Source organism: Pteronotus mesoamericanus, unplaced genomic scaffold, assembly GCF_021234165.1.
Source record: "Pteronotus mesoamericanus isolate MK-2021 breed Mesoamerican mustached bat unplaced genomic scaffold, CSHL_Meso_final scaffold_174, whole genome shotgun sequence".
Classification (NCBI taxonomy): domain Eukaryota; kingdom Metazoa; phylum Chordata; class Mammalia; order Chiroptera; family Mormoopidae; genus Pteronotus; species Pteronotus mesoamericanus.
This window is the reverse complement of record NW_026555309.1, coordinates 14,892,135-14,916,119: the sequence shown is the minus strand read 5'-3', so window position 1 is coordinate 14,916,119 and position 23,985 is coordinate 14,892,135. Positions and strand designations below refer to the sequence as shown.

The 23,985-nt window shown below is 38.0% G+C and overlaps 1 protein-coding gene across 1 annotated transcript in view; it reads left to right on the top strand.

The window, feature by feature from the left end:
* The window catches only part of RAD54B (RAD54 homolog B), a 73,990-nt gene extending 58,227 nt beyond the window's left edge, over positions 1-15,763 (top strand). Inside the window, exons 9-14 of the mRNA XM_054590055.1 lie at positions 3,525-3,815; positions 6,485-6,660; positions 9,048-9,309; positions 10,776-10,842; positions 11,031-11,231; positions 15,543-15,763. Coding sequence (XP_054446030.1) covers positions 3,525-3,815; positions 6,485-6,660; positions 9,048-9,309; positions 10,776-10,842; positions 11,031-11,231; positions 15,543-15,763 — 1,218 coding nt within the window. The remainder of the gene's footprint in view (positions 1-3,524; positions 3,816-6,484; positions 6,661-9,047; positions 9,310-10,775; positions 10,843-11,030; positions 11,232-15,542) is intronic.
* Positions 15,764-23,985: the final 8,222 nt, after the last annotated feature.

The following is a 23,985-nucleotide window of genomic DNA, read 5'->3' as shown; positions in this document are numbered from 1 at the left end:
AGTTCCTATTGAGAAATCAGCTGACAGTCTTGTGGGAGTTCCTTGTAGGTAACTAACTGCTTTGTTCCCTTTGTCTTTAACCACACGAAGACTGGGGCCCAGTGATGCAGTCTTACTGAGGGACTCTCTTTAAGTTCATCTTGGTTAGGACTCTCTCTGTGCTTCCTGGACTTGTATGTTTATTTCCTTTAACTGGATAGAAAAACTTTTCTTCAAATAGGTTTTGAGTTCCTTGCTCACTCTCTCTCTCCTCCTTTTGGTACCCCTATTATGTGAATGTTGATATGCTTGATGTTGTTGCAGAAGCCCCTTAACATAGCCTTATCTTTTTGGATTCTTTTTTTTTCCTTCTGTTCTGATTGGGTATTTTCTGCTATTTTATCGTACAAATTGCTGATTTGATCCTGTGCTTCATCTAATCTATGCTTCATTCCCATGTAGTGTTCTTCATTTCAATTATTGTATTATTTCTGACTGTTCTTTTTTTGTTTTCTATCTCTGTTTTTTTGTTTGTTTAAAGATTTTATTTATTTATTTTTAGAGCGGGGGAAGGGAGGGAGAAAGAAAGGGAGAGAAACATTGATATGAGAGAGAAACGGCAAGTGCTTGCCTCTTGTACACGTCCTGACCGGGGACCTAACCAACCCAGGCATTTGTCCTGACTGGGAATCTAACTAATGACCTTATGCTTTGCAGGATGATGCTCAACTAACTGAGCCACACTGGTCAGGGTTCTATCTCTGTTTTTATGTTTCTTATCTCTTAGTTGAAATTCTCACTAAGTCTATCTTTTCTTTTCCCTAAATTCATTGAGCATCCTCATAACCAGTGTTCTGAACTCTGCATGTGGTAGATTGCTTGTCTCCATTTTATTTAGTTCTTTTTCTGGAGTTTTGTTCTGTTCTTTTATTTGGGACATGTTTCTTTGCCTCCTCATTTTGGCAGCCTCCCTGTGTTTGTTTCTGTGTATTAGGTAGAGCTCTTACATCTCCCATTCTTGGTAGAGTGGTTTTATTATGTACTAGGTATCCTGTGGGACCCAGTAGCACAGTCTCCTTGGTCATCTGAATGTCCTGTTCCAGGTATGTCCCTTGTGTGGGTTGTGTGTGCCTTCCTGTTGCATTTGAATTGCAGTTGCTGTGGTTACATCAGTGGGAGGGCGTGACCCTCGTTGTTGTGAGGACTGGCCTTGACTGTAGCAGAGGAGCTATTGTGCAGGGCTAATTCTACAGATCAGGATTTGCTTTAGTGGGGTTCTGGTGCCTGCACACTCTGCCTTTTGTGAGTGTTGTTCGTGGAGGTTCGTGGAGTTGAGTGGTACTCTGGTGTAGTCTGAAGCTGGCCTCTGAGCGTTGAGAAGTGCAGGTCAAGGTTAGCTGCTGCCTGTGTCCTGTCCAGGGCCACCTATACTGGTATGAGCTACAAAGTGACCTACAGATGGTTGCCATTTATGCTAGGTTCAGAGGTGCCTTGGAGAGGCTAAGTTGTGAACCGATGAAGGCTGCCACTAGTGTGGGGCTTGGGGCTGCTTAGCGAAAAGTACAGGGCACGCCCGAGACCAGTTGCTGTTTCTTTGGGGTTTCTGAACCTTTGAGAGATTTTTAAGAAAGCCTGCAACATCAGTCAAGTAAGACAGGCCATTTGTTTGGAAACGGCACGTTGAAGAACTTGGGTGAGGCCAGGCCGGGTAACAGTGTTAGCCAAATTGATGGAAAGTTAGATATGGCTCCTGCTTGTACCTGCAGGTGGAAGGCTCAACAAGGAAACAATGGCTTCTGCCAGCACTTCTGTCTGGGAGAAAGCTGCCCCTCCAGTTGTCGCCCTGGAGGCAGATGTTCATTTCCTCCACACGTATACCTTGTGCCTTTTGAGCTGCTGTTCTAACACTGGAACTCAGAGTGAGTGACTCAGAGGGAGTCTGTGGGTCAGCCCTTTAAGAGGGATGCCTGGGAATTCAGCAGCTCTTCATATCACGGAGCCCCAATCTCCATGTGTTTTCAAAGCTAGAATTTATGGGGGCTTCTCTTCCTGGCACTGGAACCCTGGGGAGCTTCGTATTGGGCTGGGACTGCTTGCTTCTCAGGGGGGACCTCTGCAGCTGAGATATCCCTCCTGATTTTTGACCACCACACGTGGGTGTGGAACTAGCCTGTTCTTCGTCCTCACCCCTCCTGTAAGTCTCAATATGGTTTCTTCTGTACTTCCTTAGTTGTAGGATTTCTGTTCAGCTAGATTTCCGGCAGTTCTGAATGATGATGATTCTTAGTTTAGTTGTAATTTTGACGTGGTCATGGGAGGATGCGAGGACTGTGTTTACCTACACTGCCATCTTTACTGGAACGGAACTCCTCCACACTCATGTTCTTAGTGGTAACAGCAGGGGCTGCATTAGAAGATCTCGCAGATCCCTCTGGGTCTGCTTTCAGTCTCAGACACCTGCTGTCTCCAGGAGGGCGAACGCCCCCCCCCCTTTACCTGGCTCCCACCCGAGTACCTAGCGCCCAGCTGATATATATATAAGTCTTGATGACAGTCATGTTTCTGGTTGATTAAAGCTCATTTTAATTTTCTTATATTTACCTAGTTGTATTTACTGACTTTTCTTCACTGAACCTATGTCTTTTGTAATAAAAATTGAAAACAGTTTTAAAGTATAAGGGAAATTTTCTTATTTATAAACAAACATATACATGTGGGATTTATTTTAAAGTATTTTATTTATTTATTTTTATACTCACCTGAGGACATGTTTATTGATTTTACAGAAAAGGAAAAGGAGGGGAGAGAAACATCTATGTGAGAGAGAAACATCTATGTGAGAGAGAAACATTGATTGGTTGCTTCTTGGCAACCTAAGTATGTGCTCTGACCAGGAATTGAATGTGTGATCTCTCAGTTTATGGGATGATGCTCCAACCAACTGAGACATACTGGCCAGAGCCAGATGGGGTTTATTTTAAGCATCATTGTGGAATTCTATATACTCTAAAGATTCTATATAGAGATTTTGAATATGTATTTTATTCACACTGTATTTTGATTTTATAACTATACTATTATTTAATGAATAATATATAATGATTTTGAAAGAATCTGCAGTGCTTTATGCCAATAGTTTCCTATAGGCTTAATCTTAGGATCAATAACTTGTCAAAATATTTGCTGATGAGAATTTGCTCTGTCAGTTCTTTGTTTTGATTTTGAGACTATGTACTATTACAGTATTCACATAAAAGCTTACTTTTAGAATAGTTTGTAGAATAATTTCTAATGGCTCTCACTGGTGCCAAATAGCCAAAAAACACCCCAAAATTTAGGAGACTGTGACTTCACTTGATTATATGAAGCAGCTGAACATGTAAAGAGATGGTGGTTGGTTTTCCTTTTCTAAACTTGTATTTCATTTATTCTGTTAAATAAAAAATCTGAAGGCAAGTAACTAGTTTATCATTATAAAATATTTTAACTGCAATTATTTTTGTCTATAATACTTTAAGTCTGCTTTTTTTTTTTTTTTTTTGTAGGAAGAAAAGGAGTTAGGAGAAAAAAGAGCAGCCGAACTTATTAGCCTCACTGGACCCTTTTTCCTTAGAAGAACCCAAGAAATCATAAATAAATATCTTCCACCTAAAATTGAGAATGTAGTCTTTTGCCGACCAGGGGAACTACAGATTGAACTTTATCAAAAGCTGTTAAATTCTCAGGCTGTCAGGTTCTGTCTTCAAGGGTCATTGGACAATAGTCCTCATCTCGTATGTATAGGAGCTCTGAAAAAGCTGTGCAATCACCCCTGCCTTTTGTTCAACTCTATAAAGGTAAGTAGTAGGTGAGACTTTGTCAGGATGAGAGCTGAGGCTTCTATGGCATGTGAACCTGAGAGGGCAGATTGGACTAATCCCTAGACTTCCATTTGTGGGTTTTCCCTCAGGTCTGAGTCTCTTCAGTACGGTTTTGCCATAGAACAGATCCAGCCTCCTGTTTGTGGTTCAGAGCCCGTCCACATTCGTAGAGCTGCACTAAGGACGAAACAGGGGTGAGGCCCTGCCTTCTAGGGTGTGTGCCCCATGCCTTTTGGTGCCTGCTCTAGTACTTCGTAATGGTCTCCCTTCCTATTTTATATTTAAAAAGCCAGTCATTTTTGTTCATTTGGTGCTACCAAATACAAAATTTACCAAAATAATTTATTTTTTCTTCCATATGAAAGTAATATATGAGTTTTGTGTGAAATTTTTGTAAATCAGAAAAATCACACAGAAAATAAAAATGATACACTGGTTAGGATGCTATAACCAGAAGATAATTTGGTAATATGTATCAAAAGCCCTATACTTTTGTACATTTTGTGGCCTGGTGTGTCATTTCTTGGAATTTGTTATAAAGAAATACAGCTCTCCAGACGAAGAAAACCACATTTTTTGTATTAATAATAATAATCTTAGCTAACACTTAAGTACTTATCATGTACCAACATGAAGTAGTTTTCTAGCGTTATTTATTCTTTATAAAATAAAATTTATGTTATGTATTAAGTGCTATTATTACCATCCCTAATTTTTTGATGAGGAAATAAGGGCTCAGAGAGATGTATATATAATCTTTTTCTAAAATCCATTTTTCCACTCAATAAATTATGAATATTTTCCCAAATTAGATATTAGATACCTTCTATAAATATGATTTTTAATGGCTACATAGTTGAGCTGACTATTTGGATATTTAATGGATATAAGGTAGTTTAAAGTATGTAGAGAGTTTTCTGTTTTGGAGTTGGAACTGCGGTACCAGTCTCTACTGAACTACTTACTAGTTCTTTAACCATTGTCAAGTTATGTCTGTGAGCCTTAGCTGCCTGCCTGCCTGCCTGCCTGCCTTCCTTCCTTCCTTCCTTCCTTCCTTCCTTCCTTCCTTCCTTCCTTCCTTCCTTCCTTCCTTCCTTTCTTCCTAAGAGAGAGGGGAAGGGAAGGGAAGGAGAAAGAGGGAGAGAAATATCAATCAGTTGCTTCTCACATGCCCCCATGCCCCCAACTGGAGACCTGGCCTGCAACCCAGGCATGTGCCCTGACTGGGAATTGAACCCAGAGACCGTTTTGTTCATAGGCCAGCACTCAACCCACTGAGCCATACCAACCAGGGCAGCCTTGGCTTTCTTAACTGGAAAGCACAGACAATAATAACTTCCTGATAATGTTATTGGGCAGTTTGATGAAATAGTATGGAAAGTTGCACAGAAACTATTAATAGCCTGTTATCTCCAACTTGCCCTTAACAATTTTAATTTTCATATTTTTTCTTTAAACAGTAAAATCATAATTTGCAAACAAAAAAACCCCTCATGGGTGCCATATGATGCCTGTGGTCATTGATTATATCTTAGAAAATGTGGTGTTGTACCAGAATTCTCTAAGTTTATCCTACACTGGGTTGTTTACATAGTTTATCATAGAAGTCAGCTTCTGTAACTTTGCAGTAGACAGGATTATAACTGTTTATTAAGCAACTTTTTAAGACACAGATTCTATATACAGTGATAAACATTAAAACCTTTGAACATGATGCCCAGCAGAAATAGAAGCTAAAAGTTCTTCCTTAAAAGGAAGACCATATGATGGTCCAGAATGTTTCAGTTAACTAATAACAGGCGGAGTATCCTGCTACATAGGATACTACAAGTAAGAATCAATATAAAATAGCTGGAATGAGTTTTCCACATATGTAAGTATAACAGTGACGAATTTGATTAAGTGTGGGAGAGAGTGAGGAGACCTGCTAGTCCCAGAAATTTATCCTAGAAAGTGATGTAGTCATTAATAAATGTAACCTCTAGTTGCATGTTCACATGCCAGCTAGACAGTTTTGGAGTGGGAATTTCAGAGGTGCTGATAATCACTCTGGAATAAAATTATTCTAAAAACTATTGGTAAAATAAGAAAATATTGTAAGTAAGAATAAATTTGCTAACTTATTGGCAGGATCGTTCCTTCTTGCAGAAGAAATTGGTAAGATTGTGTGAACTACTATGCTTGGTTTTGGGTATCACCTGGGCGGTGCTCTATGAAGCCCATAAATCAGGGGAGAAAAGTTATAGCAGGGAGGGAAAAGGGAAGAAGAGTGAAAAAGAGGTGCCCGTGGTGAGAGATCTCAGGGTTTGGAGAGGACAGATTGTGTAGCACTGTTTGCCGTCTGTTTTCCTCGCCTGTATTTGTCTGTTTCTGCCCACCCCCACGGCCCAGTTACATCCAGTGGTACTGCACTCGCAGGGTGAAGGAGACTGCATTAGAACTGCTCTGCAATTAACTCAATAGGATGCATGTTATATTTATTAAAAAATGACCAAATTGTAAACTTACAAAGATTTACATGATAGCTAGCTGGGTCTTTTCAGGTAGCTAGTAATACTCACCATTTTTCTTTGGTAATTTTAGCATTTTCCCCTTCCAATTAAAAAAACCAAACATGAACCAGTGTTAATCATTTTTTTGAATAGGAAAAAGAATGTAGCTCAACTTGGGATGAAAATGAAGAGAGGAGTCTATATGAAGGCTTGATAAATGTGTTCCCTGCTGATTACAGCCCTCTCATGTTTACTGAGGAGGAGTCAGGAAAACTACAGGTGCTGACAAAGCTCTTAGCGGTTATCCATGAACTTCGCCCTACTGAAAAGTAAGTGGTCGATTTAATAAACTGACTTAGAGGATGTTCTTATTTCCCTCCCCCCCTTTTTTTAAAAGAAGTAAACATTAAAGACAAGTTGTTTTCTTTGGGGGCATGGTCAGCTCCCAGTATTTGTGAAACTTACCATTAACAATGTGTCTTTTTATTTAAGAAAAAACTAAATGTAAATACAGATATTTTTAAAAACGCTAGAGATGTCTTTTTTTATATAACACCTAGCTTGTACCTTAATCCTTTTTAGAATCTTTCTTTTACTCTCCATTAAATGTTGATACTCTTTAAGGTTTTTGGTTTAGCCTCCTTCTCACTCTAAACACCCTTCCTGGGTTATCTCTACTCCCCATAGTTTTAATTATCATTCATATAGTGTTGATTACAAATCTGCCTCTCTAGTCCAACCTTCTCTTTAGTTTCTACATCCTTCTTTCTAACTGTTCAGCCTGTTAGGAATTGGGCAGCAAGCAAAAAGCAAAGCTCGCCTGAGCTCTGCCTACAGACCACCCACCCCCACCCCGCCCCCACTTCTCCCAGGAAACCTGTCTGTGGTGCCAAAAAAGCTGGGGACTGCTGCAGTTTAATGGATACTTAAATCCATCCCGATGTCCTACCGCACTGTAAGCGTCATATGTCCCAAAGCAGCTTCATCATTTTGCCAGTGCACACCTGATCTGTTTTCATTGTTCCTTGGCTGATGAGTGGTACATAATGCAAACAAAAAACCTTATCATTCTAGATTCACTTTTCCTCTTCACTTCCTGGACATTGTCAGTCAGTAAATTCTATTGATTTTATTTCTTAATCTCAGGAATCCATTTCCTTCTGCTACCAACATTTTTGTTTTGATTCTTAACTGATTTGGGTTATGATGGTCTCTTATAAACTGTTTCCCTCTTACTTTCAATCCCATTACATATCAACATTGCCCTAAATCGTATTTCTAAAATAGAAATGTGACATGTCACTCCCTTTTTACATTCAATGACCCCTAGTTGCCTTCCAAAAATTTCTGAATTCTTTAGCACATTGGGCAAGGTTCTTCACGACCTGGCTAGTGCCTCCTTTTCCAGCCTCACCTCTCACCATTCCTTCACACTTACCCTGTGTGTCCAATCATACCAAACTCTGTGCAGAACCTGTCATTGGCCTCTGCTCTTACCTGTTGTGGTTTCCTGTCCAACCGCTTTCTCCACTTCTCGTTCTTCTGGCCAGCCTTTTCTCTTCACTAATATGCAGCTCAGATGCTTTCTCCTCAGCCCCTGGCCTCAGGTCGGGTTAGCTTCTTCTCCTCCTCCTCCTCCTCCTCTTCCTCCTCCTCCTTCTACTACTACTACTACTACTACTACTTTTTTTGTTTTGGTTTCTGCATTTAATATTGGATGCTCACCTCAAATAGCTGGTGATCTTTGGTGTGCATTTGTATTTAAGAGTGAGGCAGTGAAGTGTTATTGGATGCTCTGTGTGTATGGGTAGGGCTTGTTCACAGGTTACCTCATTGGGTAATTAGGCAGCGAGTTGGCTTTGTTATTTAGGGACTTCCCTATGTCTGTGAATCTTTTCTCTTGGATCATTCCTGTCAACCCAGATATGAATCCTCCAATAACATCTCTCCTGGGGTGGGATGGAAGAGGGATGCCTGGCTGCGGTGTCCTGGGAGTTGGCAGGGAAAGGTGACTGGGATCTTTTCATCCAGAATGCATACTTTCATTTTGATTAGCCATTATATTGCTGCCTTTTAAAGTCCCCTGGTCTAAGTTTCTTTGGTTTGCTTTCTCTAGACAATTAACATTATATTTGAGAAAGAAAGTCAACTGATGGCATGGGGTAGGGCCTGGGTTCTACTTACCAGTGTCCTTGTAAAGAGCTCCAGTTTCCTTCCTTCTGAGGTACCTGAGGAAGAGTCTATGGGATGAATGAACTTGCACTTATTTCTTACTGGAATTTCCTACTTTGGGCACTTAGGTTTCACCTTCTGTGTACTTATAAGTAGGTTACTATTATATCATTCAATGATGTAATCATTTATATATCATTTATTTCAAACAGATATAAAACACATTATATCTGTTTTTGTATATAAATGTCCTCTTGTTTAATCAAAGATAGAGTTTGTATTTGTCATTCTCCTGCTATTTTTAGGGTGACTTTAGAGAGGTGAAGATGACAGAAAGGTATTTACTTTACTATTTTAAAACTGGTAGTCTCTTAGATTTGACTTTAAAATTGAATTTGAAGAGGAACCTCTGTTTTAATGTATAAGGTCATTGTTGCATGTTCTGTAAATATCAGTGATATTACTTTGTATTTTCCTTCAATTAAAATAATCTAATATTGCCTTTAAATTGTATATATAAAGAGTCTTTCTCTTTGATTGACAGGGTGGTGTTGGTATCCAACTACACAAAAACCTTGAATATTTTACAAGAAGTATGCAAGCGTCATGGATATGCTTATAGAAGACTTGATGGACAAACACCAGTTTCTCAAAGACAGCAAATTGTTGATGGATTCAATAGTAAATACTCTTCTGATTTTATTTTTTTGTTAAGTTCAAAAGCTGGTGGTGTGGGACTTAACCTTATTGGAGGCTCTCACTTAATTCTCTATGACATTGATTGGAATCCAGCCACTGATATCCAGGTAGGACTATATTTTATGCATTAAATAAACATTATAGAATGCCTACTGGGGCTATACCTGCTGGGGATACAAAGATGATGATGTCTGGTATGATAACGGCTGCATTTGAAGTCCTTATTTTGCTAAGGACTCCGCTAAGTGCTTTACATCATTTCAGTCTTCACAATAATCCTTGCAAGTGTGGATATTATTAGCCCCATTTTGCAGATGAAGATATGGAAGCTTGTTCTAGGTCACACAGCTTATAAGAGGCAGGGCCAGGATTCTAAGCCAAACCTGTATGTCTCGGCTCAAATTTACTATGCAACTGGGCCTTTAGGATGGTTATGACTATCAGGGGAAGACAATAAAGTATTATAGATGCTATGATCAGTGTGTGAGCAGAGTGTAGTAGAAATTTAAAAATAATTTATGTAAGAAAATATTTCAGAAGAAGCCTTTGGTTTTCTTTAGCATACAGTCCATCTTTATGTATTTTGTGATTTTTACTTATGGATTTGTACCTCCGTTAGTATCTGTGTTTTTATTACAGTGAAAAGATACAGACTAAAATCAGTAAAGGCAAAAGGTACATAGGGCAGAGTCCAGAAGAGGCCAGGCACGAGCTTCCAGTTTTCCTCCCCTCCTGGAGTTGAATGGACAACACTTAGTTCTTGTAGCATCGATGAGTGCTAATGCACACGGAGTATTGTTGAACAAAGACTTGCGCTTGCATCTTGGTGTCCAGAGTGTGTGTTGGATATCAGTCATGTAGGCAGTGAGTACGCAAACGACTGACCCTAGTGATTTTATTCTCCAACCCTACCAGAGGTCACACTGACAGGACATGGCCCAAGGCCCTCACCTAAATCACATTTTTAGGATAAACTATCTAGTGTGGCCGAAGGCTTCAGGTAAACTAAGACCCTTTTATCAGGAAGGCTATTCCAAGGGTTTAGTGCTTATTTCCTGGGAGCTGGTTGAAGGGCCGGGCTTTTCTTTGGAATGTTTTCTTTGGAAAGGGTTTGAATATCAACCCTTACTGTACAGTACCATTGATCCTGAAACCACAAGGGACTGCCTAGAGCCTGAACTGATTGCAGGTATCCTGGGGATTCCTTAGGGATGAGACAGGAGCTGCAGGGCCTGGGAATAAACCCTGTGCCCATGCTGTGTGCTGTTTGTGGCTCTTTGCATTCTTGCTGCCCAAACCGGTTGTGTCATACTTTGATGCAGATGGACCTGCTCACTTTGCCTATACCCCTGCAGCTATTTTACAGGACCGCAGTGGGTGTCCGTCCCCTTCTCTGTCTCAGGAAAGAGATGTGGCATGCAGAATGCTTGGGCATACCTGGGCTTTGTTTTTTGAAGCTCTAAGTAAAACCTAGAATTCCTAATCTGAAATGTATTAATGTAAATTGCTTATGTGGAAAAAGGCAATTAGTTTCAACTAACTGTACTCTCAGGATTCTCATTTATTTTCTAAGGCAATGTCTAGAGTGTGGAGAGATGGTCAGAAACATCCTGTACATATTTACAGACTCCTCACCACAGGTAATAACCCTTCAAGGTGACAAAAAGTGTATTCTCTTTGAATAATTAAAAAAATTTTTTTTGTTAATCTGTGCTTCAGTGTTAGGAACTATTGTTTTTTTGCTATCTAGTAAGCTAAAAAAATTTTACCCTTCCAAAATAACAGACATAAATATCTGAAGTAAATGTAATGAATCGTTTTTCTTTAGGTACAATAGAAGAAAAGATCTATCAAAGGCAGATCAGTAAGCAAGGCCTTTCTGGGGCAGTTATAGACCTAACCAAGACATCTGAACATATTCAGTTTTCAGCAGAGGAACTTAAAGATTTGTTCACATTACATGAAAGTTCACATTGCGTTACTCATGACCTGCTTGACTGTGAATGTGCAGGAGAACAAGATCATACAGGTTTGTTGTATTTTAATTCTGTTATGATGGTAAAGTTAATTTGTCTCTCTTCAGCTGTTGAAAATCTTTAAATACAGAATAACTAAAATATTGATCAGTTGTATACATTAGTTTTCTTTTTTCCTAAGGTCATAGGGCAACTGCCAGATCTGTATTTGATAAAATATTAATTAGAACCTTATTCTCTCAGTTTGCTGCTTTTTTTGAGTTAGTTGTGAAAAATTTAATTTAGAGAAATCTTTCAAATCCTGATATAATAGCTTCAGAATTACAAAATTGTTTTTAATCCTTTTTTCTATTTCACAAAAACACACACACACTTGACAGAATAATCTTAATCTTTGTTCATTTTGTGAAGACCTTAATCATAATGGGGTTAGCATGGGCCCCCATAGTTCTCAGTAAGCGATGAACTGTTAGTAGTGTTGGTTAAGTGAAGCTAAAAATGTCAATCCTCTAGAATTAACACCATACATATAGGAACTGGATCCCAAGTAGGACTTGAGTGAGCAATGTTCAAGAGTTTGAAAGCACTTGATAAATTTTATTGAGTAGGTCTGAGAAGTTAGACTGTACAAGACTGACATGGAAGAATTTATATTCCATATAAATTAATATTTGATCTTCTATTGTATGTTTTCTATTTTAATAATTTTTGCTTTTATTTTATCTTCCCTTTTTCATTCCATTTACTCTGTTCTTTTTCTTCTTTTTCAAATTGAATGCTTACCTTAATTATTTTTACTCTTCTTTTATGAAATAGGTATTTAAGGCTGTAAGTTTTCCTCTAAGCTGAGTCTTGTAATTTTGATATACAGTCTTTTTATTATTTAGTTATAAATATTTTGTATTTTTCCATTATGATGTCGTCTTTGACTCATGAATTAAAGTATCTTTAAAAATGTATTTTAGTTTTTGTTATTGAATTCTAACTATTGCAGTATAGTCTGAAGTATGGCCTGCATGATATTGATTCTTTGATAACTGTAGAAACTTGGTGTGTGGCCTGGTATGTGGTCACTTTGTAAATGTTTCTTTTGTGTATGAAAACCATGTGTATTCTCTTAATTACTTACTTTAGAGTTCTGCTGTATTCAAATATTGTTACCAAATCAATTTTTTCTTATTTTACAGACTTAAAAATTTACTGTTTTGCCTCACAAATTGGTATATTTGCATGGCTTAGCCACTTAATATAAATTGTATATGGTGAAAACCCTCCTCCTACACTATTCTCACCTGCCTAATTTCTAGCCCTTCTACCCTGTAAGAAACTATTAGTATTAGTTTTTTGTGTATCCTTCTATATTTATTTTTATGTACATGCAAGGAACTCTTGAACATTTATTCTTCTCCATTTTTTCCCCACAATAAAGGATAGCATAGTGTATGTATACATCTGTACCTTTTTCATTTAATACTGTATCTTGAGATCTTTTCCATATCATTACAAAGTTTCCTCGTATTTTCTCCTCAGCTATATAATCCTCTGTTGTATATTTATCTGTCCTCCACAGATGTACAGTTAGGTTCCTTCCAGTCAGTATATATCTTTATTTATATATCATTTTCCATATGTTCAAGTATATCTATCAAGTATATATCAAGTATAACATATATAAGGTAAATTATCAGTGTTATTGGGTCAGAGAATATACACATTTGTAATTTTAATAGATATTGCTAAAATGTCCTTCATTGGAGGTTGTATCATTCACATCCTACCAACAAAATACTAAAACGACTATTTCCTCACAGCTTTGCCAGTTTAGTGCATTATCAAATGTTTGGAATTTTGCCAATCTGATAGTAAAAAAATGTATAATGGTCTAGTTTTAATTTCCTCTTATTATGAGTGAAGTTGAGCATATTTTCCTGTTTCCTTGATATGAACCTTCTGTTCATATCATTTGCCCATTTTTCTATTAATAACCTAATTTATTGTTAGATATATCTGTTACTGAAAGTAGTATGTTAAAATCTTGTAGTATTACAGAGGACTTATCAAAATTTTTTGTTTTTCTATTAATTTTTGCTTTACATATTTTATATCTTGTGATTTTTTCCTTCATGATGTATTTATTTTATTATATAGTGATTTCTTTATCCCTAATGACTTGCTTTCATTTGTCTTAAGTTAATTTATTACATCAGCTTTCTTATAGTATTGGTCTGATATACCTTTTCCCATTCTTTTACCATAAATATTTCTATGTTCTTATGTTTTAGGTGTGTCTCTTATTAAGCATAAAGCTGGATTTTAAAAAATCCAATCTAATCTTCTCTTTTAACTATAGCATTTAGTCATTTACATTTACTGTAATTATTGACATATTTTGATTCATTTCTACTGTCTTTTTATTTATTTTTTAATCTCAACAAGGACCTGTGAGTGGTTAGCTCTCTCAATCTTTGGGTTTTCAAAAAGTATTTGTTTTTTTCTCTTTCAAATGCTATCTTTGCTAGGTGTACAATTCTAGTTGATAGAGGGTTTCTTTCTTTTTTTTTGTCAATACTTTGCAGGTGTTCTACTGTCTGCTAGATTCTCAAAGCAATCTTGTCATCTCATTTCTTTTTGTTACGATTTTTTTTATTGTTGTTCAAGTACAGTTGTCTCCAATGTCATCTCGTTTCTTAAAACCTCAGTTATTTTGAACATTGACAGGATTTTGATGATGTTAAGGAATTTCTTTAGGTGGGATTAAATTTAAAGAGAAATCTATCTTTTACAAACGCAGAGTGAAATATTTACAGGGGAAATGATGTATGTTATATATTTAATAATACGGAAGTGGAAAAGTGGGATCTAAGTAAAACAGGATTGACTCCTCGTTGGTAGTTACTGATGGTGGGGAATATAAACCTGTAGGATCTCTTTCTATCTTGTCAGCTTTTATATACATTTGAAATTTTTCATAATTAAAAGGTTAAAATAATAAAAACTTGAATAGCTTCCATTGCTCTTAGGCAAAGTACTAAAATCTTTAAAGCGGCGAGTTAGTTCAGGTAGGGTAAGTGCTGTAACTCAAGAAACTCTAACACCACAGTGGGCTACCACAACAGAAGTACATTCTCACGCAACAAATCGCTGCGTGGACAGCCCTCTATGAGGTGACGTGGCGATCCGGGCTTCTTCCATTTCGGCCTCTTGCATCCCCTTACATGTCAGAGTCCCCTTCTGGGACCCCTGCATTGGCCAGCCAGCTGGTGAGAGAAGAAAAAAGGTAGAAAACCATGAGGTGGAGGGGATTTTTATAGGCCAGACCTGGAAATGACGTAGATCACTTCTATCCACATTGCATAGGCTCGACTCAGGGGTTGCATCTAACTGTAGTGGAGGCTGGGAAATGTGGCTAAGTGCCCTGGGAAAGAGAAATGGATTTAACAAATAACTATAGGCTTCTTCCATCCATGATTTGATTACAGCGTTTTGCATAATTTAGCCTTTGAATGCGCACTTGGCATCACATTACCCAACTTCTTTTCTTGCATCTTTCTTTGCCTTTGTTCTCTAGGCTCTAACTGCCTTAGTCTCCAGTCAGTTCCTAAGCTGTGCCCTATGTCCCTTTCCCTTCTTAACTTTTTAATGTTCCTTTATGGATGCTTTACCTCCCTTCCCCATCTAGTTTTTGCCGTCTCATCTTTCAGATCTTAACAAAACAAGTCAATTTATCTTGTTATAGGTTCCCAGATCCCTGTATCTTATATGTATGTCCCTTGTATCTAACTTCATACCTTGGCCCGTTTATATCAATAATACAGGTCCATAGTCCCTTGTCTTCAATTTTGAAATCTAGAAAGCCTGAAAGACTAAAACTTGTTTTATCTTTATAAATCTGCAACAAACTCATAGGTGGCAGAAACCTTACAAAACTTATGTGAATTTATCCATAGTTTTTAGCCCATTTTGTAGGACTATTCATATGACTTGCAGAATATTAATGGGCTTGACTGTGGAGTGCTGTCCCAGATTGTTCCAATTATGTTCTTTTTTAAAAATTGTATATTTTCCATTACCATTTGTCCCCCCATACTCTCTCCCACCTCCCCCAACCTCCTCCCCCCGAATTATATTCTGAATTTGGAAATATATCTGGTCCGAAAAGTTTTTGGTAAGGGATTGCAGACCTATAACATATCTCTTTGGATGACTGTTTAACGTGTACGTCTCCTACTAGACCATAAGGTCCTTGAAGTCAGAGATCAAAATGTAATAAATTACATAAACTCATTATATCATTGAATAAAAAAGTAATATATATAGTAGAATATTGATTGGCCTAACGACTCTCATTCTTTTACTTATTTCAGGTGATTCACTGGAAAAATTCCCTGTCTCTAGAAATTGTCAGCTTGGTTCGCATCACAGGAAGTCCAGCTCCCTGAAACCTCTCTCCATGTCACAGCTGAAGCAGTGGAAACACTTTTCTGGCGGTCATTTACATCTTAAAGATCCCTTTCTTGAAAGAATAAGAGAAAATGTATCATTCTTTTTTCAGAACATAACCAATCAAACTACTGCTGTACAATGAAAGGTTAATTCTTGACATTCCCTTGTCCTCACTTTAAAAAAATAACAGTAATTAAATGTAATTTTTGAAAACCAATGAAACTGTTTACATTATAGTAATACATTTGTTGCAAAGTGTATCATAGTTTTGATACACAGTCAACTGTTTTGTATATATCCTTAAATGTTGAAACATTAAAGATATCTATTTTATAATTGCTTGGTAATAATTCCATAATTAACATACTTTTATCAAGTACTCACGAAGGAATTTTCATAAGGAATATAAAAAAAGGCAAAATACCTGTCTTGGGGAAATATAATCTGATTAGGAATATGAGACATGGATATGTCAGATAATTGAAAAACTTGATAAATTTAAATTATAGCTCAAGGGAGTAAGAGAATCAGCGACTAGAATCGCAAATGCCGGCGCCGTGGGAGGCCCCCGTGGCTGCGGGGGCACTGAGTGCGGTGGCCCGCGGGCTGGTCGGGAGGAGAGGACGGGCGGCGAGAGGACGGGCGGCGGGACGCTTCGGAGCGCTAGGCCCTCACCTGAGACCTCAGACTCCTGGGGCACTGACCTGGAGGCTATAAAGCTATCTCCACCAAATGTTGTTTCTAAATTGAAAAATTTTCATCTCTCACGCTGAGGGTGCCTATAGTAATTTTTGACATTAAAAAGAGAGTTTTTAATGCCCCAAACAAGCTTTAGAAGACCGAAGTGTACGAAGAAAAAGGAGTTACTCATTGACTATTCAAATGGAGCTTCTGTAATAAGCTTTTGCTTCTATTTAGGAAAATTTCTTTTAGACTGAGTATTGTCTTGAGGTGGTGGATAAATATGATAATATGAAAGATTTTTTTTTTTAAAGTATAAGTTTTGCTTTGTACCACATTAAAAAATTAACCATGCTGCAAAGAATTACCGCTTGTACATTCACAATGTTGTGCACCTATCAGCACTGTCCATTTTTGGAAGAGAGGTCTCCCTTCTCCGCTTGTGGTCACAGTCAACCCACAGCTACTGGCCTCTGCCCCCCCAGGACTCAAGGCCTCTTTCCCAATGACTCCCTGGTTGACAGTGCAGTGAACTCTTTTCGTTCACTTGGCTCCGGTTCACATTAGGTGCAGGTGAACACTTCCTTCTTGAAACTCTTGCCTTCCTTATTTTGATTAAATTCTTTTGTGACTGCATAAATATTTATTGAATACCTGGTACATATCAAACTTTGTCCTAGGAATTGTGTATAAAACAATGAATAAAACAGGCAACATCTCTGCCTTCATGGTGCTTCCATTCCAGCACACAGAGAATGATACACATATGTAATATGGCACATGATAGTAAGTTTTATGAAGAAAAATAAGCGTAATAAGGCAGATATCAAAGTGGAGATGGTGATTGCTGTGTATTGATATTAGGGTGGATTTATGCAGAGACCTGAAAAAAGTGAGGAATTGAGAACCATGGCGTTCTTTTGAAAAAATACTCCAGGCACAAGAAACCTCGTGCAAAGGCCTTGAGACAGGTGAAGCAGTGTTTGCATGTTTGAGAAACAGCCAGTCGCCATTGTGGAGAGATTAAGGAGAGTGGTAAGAAATGAGGTCCAAAGAGGTGCTGGTGGTGGGGGAGATCAGTTGCCATAGGGCACTGAAGACCATTTTCAGAGCTTTAGCTTGCACTCTGAGGGATACGGCACCCACTGGGATCTGAGCTGAGGAAAGACATGATCTGAATTGCTCCTTGATGAGAACAGACTACGGTGGAACATGGGCGGAAGCAAGGAGATGAGATAGAAGGCTATTGAAATAATCTAGTTAAAAGGCAATGGTATTGAAAGCAGGTGCTAGCAGTGAATTGTTAAGGAGTGGTTGCATTCTGAATATTTTTAGAGGCAGAGCCAACAAGATTTCTGAATTTATTATAGGATATATGGAAAAAAAAAATCAAGAATGACTCCAAGATTTTTGGCCTGAGCCAAAGGAGGAAAGGTATTGCCAGTTACTGAGATGGGAAGACTGTGAGAGAAGACATTTATGGGGGACAGTCAGAAATTCAGTATTGATTATATCATGTTTGATATACTTGTTAGATATCCAGTGGAGATGTCAAATAAGCAGTTTGATCTGTGAGTTGGGTTCAGAAGCACTGGTCAAGGCCGAAGATATATTTGGGATTTACATAGATAGTCATGAGATTGGATATTAGCTTGATTGTAAGTGTAGGTAGAAAGGGATAAAACAACGAAATATTGTGATGATAATAATGGCTCATCACTGTGTTCTACATGCTAAGTGCTTTTGCGTTCATTAGCAACCTATGAGATAGGGTGATTAGTGACTTAAAGGAACTGCCTTTTCCCATCTGTTCAATGGTATGTCCAAGGGTAGTTGTGAAACTCAAATGAAATAATTTATGGGTAATGTGATGGAGAAATATTAACTGCTTGTATCAGAATTCCTCTTTGTTTTTATTTGGAAGAATACCCTATTAAAATTTGAGTGGGCCTCTCAAGACCTTGGGTGTTGGTTGCTGTTAAAGTGTAAAAGAGGGAGAAAAATTTGAAAATTTAAAGGCAGTCTGAGAGGGAAAGGTGAGAAAAAAGGAAAATGAGAATGTGGAACTGGGTAGAGAAGAGAAATGTCCAGTGATGGGAACCAGAGAATATTCAAATAACAATTGAGTTGTTTGCTAAATAGCTTGAGAAGTTGCCCTCCTTTAATCTCTGCCCCACCCTGAAGTATTGCCAAAATTTCTGAAAAAGCTGAGTTTCCTTGAGGGAATCCATGTGACATGGGACAGATGCAACATGTGTGACATGGAGCACAGAGGGTGAGCAGCAGATAGTAAGCCCTTGGGAACTGAGGAAAGTTTTAAACTTTGACAGGCTAGGGGTTTGACATCATTTAATTCAGATGTCAAAGGGCACTAGGTTCACATCTGGGTCTCAGAAGTAGCTGCCTTTCTGTGGCAAATGATCAATTTATAAGACTTCCCGTATTTATTTGCCATCTCTATGCTCCCCATTTATAGCACTGCTATGTACATTTAACATGTTGTCTGTAACTATTTACCTGGCTCCCTCTTCCACTAGGCTGAATTCTTTAAGGACGGGGTTTCATCCTACTCATGCTAGTATCTCAGGACCTTGTATGGTCCCTGGCACCAAACAGCTACTTTTAAGTAAGAATGAATGAATGGATAGATGGATGAATGAATGAATGAAGCACTTCACTGCTTTTTCTTCCTTAACTTCCATGACTGGTTTCTTGCTCATAGATCTCAGTTTCAAGGTGTTTATTGAGCCCATTGCCGAGCAGGAGCTGTGTTGGACACTGAAGAAAGAAGAGCCAGCAGTCTCTGCTTGCCTTCTGGCAGCATACAGACTCCCCTGTTTGCTTCCGTGATTTCTATCAGTCTGCTGCATGAGCTGACAAAGGCTGTCAGTGTAATGGGTGTTATTTGAGTCACATACATAATTCATTTTTAATGACAAATACACCTTTGACACATCACGTGAAAATATTCTTGCTCTAGGTGACGATGCAAATTTATTTCATCACGTTCTCATGAGGGCTAAATCATTAATGGTGAATAAAATGTGAACAGCTCTGCTCTGCAGAATTCAACTTCCTAGCAGACTATCCATTGAATAGGGTGTATGATAAAGGCATAAGTAAAAAGACTGCTCTTGCTGTCATTTTGTCTGAGTGATGCAGTCATGGCCAGTGTCACATTGCCTGGACAACTGTGTTTTTCTGAGTTGGTCCCTAATTAATATAGTGGGTCCTAGAGAGCTTTTTAGGCATGCTATTTTTGTTGAAGGACAGGCTTAACAAAGGAATGCTATTTTCTCTGTTGTTGTTTAGTTTCCTGTGCCACTAGTTGGCCTGTGTTCTTTGTTTCCAGCTAGTAGAAATCTTCTATCCCTAAGATCCTTTGTTGTCCACAAAATCAATACCAATTCAGAATACAGCTTTCATGACAAAAGTCTGAAGAAAAAGTCCTTACAATGAAGAGGGTAGAGTAGGTGGACACTGCTCACCTCCTTCGATGACCAAAATTGCAATTCAATTATAGAACAATCAACTGGAGAACCATTGGAACACTAGCTGAACAGAAGTCTTATAAGGAAATAAAGAAGCAGCCACATCAAGACTGGTAGTGGGGGTGGAGGTGAAACAAATTGACCCCGTACTCATGTGCTAGTTGAGAATGGAGGGGTATCTCAGCTGCAGTGGTCCCCTGTGAGGGGTCCTAGCCCTATGCTGGGAACAGGTGTCACAAAGCATCTGCCTGTGAAAATCAGTGGGGTTTCTGTCCATCTGGGTGAGAAAGCTTCTGGAAAGCCATGCATCCTCTTAAAGGGCCTGTGCACAGATTCACTTGGCAGGCACTCACCCTGGGCTCTGGTGGAGGGACAGCAGCTCAGAGGATGCCGGAGACATACAGGGAGAAACTGAGTTGTGAGGGGAGAAGGCTCCCATTGTCCCTGTGTTGTGCCTTCCTCCCACACAGTCAGTGGGAATGTGGCATCCTGTCCAACCCTCCCACCACACAGCCAAATCAAAATCTGTATTAGCCTTGAGAACTCCATTAGCTATACCCCAAGGTATCCCTGAGATCCTTTCCCACCAAAAAAGGATTGCAGGCTCCAGGCAAGTAGTTGCTGGCCTTAGTATACCCTGAGACTTGCTCAGCATTAACCTGGTGAAAGCCACGTGTTCCACCCTAATGACTCCCTGAGACTCTGCCTCACCCAACTTGCATACTGGCTGAGTATCTGAGCAGTTGAACCTTAGGGAAAGCCAGCAGGTGGCAGCAGTTGTCAGGGTGCCTTGTGCCTTTTGTTAATCTGCCCCAGGTCTGGTGCTGGTGGCAGCCGGCCTTGGTTTGCCATGTGGCCTCTCCAGGTCCAGCAGAGGCAGCAACCAACTGCAGATTGCTTTGTATCTACTTACAGGTAGCCCCAGGCCAGTCACCGGCAGCATCTGACACTGGACTGTACCAGAGCCCCACACAAGAGGATCCAGAACCAGCAAACCCAGTGGCTGGCTTCAGACTACAACAGAGCACCCCCTGATTAGCTCCACAATTGGCACGCTGGTTCTTTGAAAGGATAAATAAAACTGATAAACCTTTAACTAGACTCATTAAGAAAAAAAAACAAAACACAAATAAATACAATCAGAAATAAGAGAAGTGACTACTGGCAACACAGAAATATTACAAAGGATTTTAAGAAAATACTATAAACAATTATATGCCAACAAATTGGACAATCTGGAGAAGATATCCTAGAAATATATAATCTTCCAAGACTGAGTTAAGACGAAACAGGAAATGTGAACAGACCAATTACTACCAATGAAATGGAATCAGTAATCAAAAATCACTCAGCAAACAAAAGTCCTGGAATGGATGGCTTCACAGGTGAATTTTACCAAATATTCAAAGAAGGATTAACACTATCTTTCTTCAATTATTCCAAAAAATTCAAGGGGAGGGAAAGCTCACAGGTTCATTTTATAAGGCCAGCTCTACCTTGATTCCAAAACAAGACAAAGACATTACAAAAAAAAATTATAGTCAAATATCCCTGATGCACGTAGATGCTAAAATTCTCAACAAAATACTAGCAGGCTGAATTCAGCAATTCATTAAAAAGATCATACACCATGATCAAATGGGATTTATTCCTGGGATGCAAGCATGGTTCAATATCTGCAAATCAATTAATGTAATACACCACATAAACAAAATGAATAAAAATCATATGATCATAGTAATAGATGCAGGAAAATAATTCGACAAAATCCAACATCCTTTATAATAAAAACTTTGAGCAAAGTGGGAATGCAGGGAATATTTCTTAATATAATAAAGACCATATATGACAAACTAAGAGCTAACATCATATTCAACAGAAAGAAGCTAAAAGCATTTTCCTTAAGATCAGGAAAAAGACAAGAATATCTACTTTCTCCAATTTTAGTCAGCACAGTTTTGGAAATTCTAGCCACAGCAATAAGACAAGAAGAGGAAAGTAAAAGGCATTGAAATTGGAAAAGAAGTGAAATTTATTATTTGCAGATGACATGATATTGACAATACAGAACACTAAAGATTCCACCAAAAAACTATTAGAACTGATAAGTGAAAGTAACAGGATAAGAAAATTAATATTCACAAATCAGTTACATTTTTATACATCAATAATGAACTATTAGAGAACTCAAGACACAATCACATTTACAATTGCATTAAAAAAATGCCTTGGAGTAAATTTAACCTAGGCAGTAAAATATCTATATTCAGAAAATTATAAGTCATTGAAGAAAGAAATTGAAGAAGGTACAAATAAATAGGAGCATATACCATGCTCATGCGTAGGAAGAATTAACGTTGTTAACTTGTTCATACTACCCAAAGTAACCTGAAGATTCAATGCAATTTCAAAATAGCAGTGGCAGTTTTCACAGAATCAGAACAAATAATCCTAAAACTTATTTGTTGCAACAAAAGACCCTGAATATCCACAGCAATCCTAACAAAGATTAACAATATTGGACGTATCATGCTATTTGATATCAAACTATTATAAGTCTATAGTAATCAAAACAGCATGACATTGGCATATATCAATGGAACAGAATAGAGAGCCCAGTAATAAACCCACACCTATATGGGCAATTAATATATGACAAAGGAGGCAAGAACATACAGTGATGTAAAGACATTTAGTAAATGGTGTTGGGAAAATTGGACACGTTTGTGCAAAGAAAAATAAAACCAGGCTTTCTTATTCAAGAATAAACTCAAAATGGATTAAAGACTTAAGTGTAAGACTCAAAACCATAAAACTCCAAGAACAAAACATTGGTAGTAAACTCTTTGACATATCTCTTAGTGTTATTTTTTTTTCCTGATATATTTCCTCAGACAAGGGAAATAAAAGAAAAATAAACAAATGGATTACATAAAACTAAAAGGTTTTTGCACAGCAAAGGAAACCATCAACAAAACAAAAAGACAGCCTACTGAATGGGAGAAGATACTTGCCCAAGGATACACCCGATAAGAGATTAATATCCAAAATTTGTAAAAAACTCAGACAACTCAATACCAAAAAAGCAAACAATCCAATTAAAAAATGGGCAGAGGAACTAAATAGACATTTCCCTAGAGGACATACAGAGGCCAATAGACGTATGAAAAGATGCTCAACCTCTCTAATTAGATCACGAGATATCTATCACCTCACACTTGTCAGAATGGTTATCACCAATAAATCAACAAAGAACAAGTGTTGAAGAGGATGTGGAGAAAAGAGAATCTTCGTGCACTGTTGGTAATTCATTTTTATAAAAATATTTTAGATTTATAAAAAATTACAAATTTATTTAGTTGAGAAATAATGAAACCTCAATAAAACAGACCAAAATAAACAATTCCTTTATTTTTATTTTTTTAAAAAACATCAGCAAAGTACTGAAGACATTTTCTGAATAGTTTTAAATACGTATAACATCCCAAGTTAAATATGTATAACATGGCACTGGGTGTGAATTGAAGCACATTTCAACATCTTATTCCTTATATTTGCTGTTATCTTTATTTTTATCTTGTTGGAAATATTTGGTACACATAGATGTGTGTATTGTCACAGAACAATAGAAATAACATTTTACAATTGATGCAGTTGATTTCATTGCACTACCCGTTCTGCCCAGATTGCTCAGATTGACCATCCAACTATCGAAACACAGAGGCTGCATCCAGCTTTAGGTTTACTTATCTTTTAGGAAGGGCAGTGGACAGGCCAACAAGGAAGCATGTATTGCAAAAGTGGAGCAGAAGTTTCCTGACTCCAGGTAAAGCTTTCAAACGTCCCAGTCATTCTGCATTTGTGATACATGTGGTTATGGGAGACAAGACAAGATTGAGTGGTTGTGGACAACCTCAGTTACGGGGAGCCATCAGCTCTGGGATCTTTCAGACTCTATGCCCCTAAGATTGGGAAATAAAACAAAGTAAATACGGAGGCCACAATATCTCTTTTATTATTGATAACATTAGTTCAGCGATTTTTAACCTTTTTCATCTCATGGTACATATAAACTAATTACTAAAATCCTGAGCACACTAAACATATATACATATTTTGCTGATCTGACAAAAATTAGGTATAATTTTGCTTCATTCATACTAGATGGCTATTCTGTTGGCTGCTGTCATTT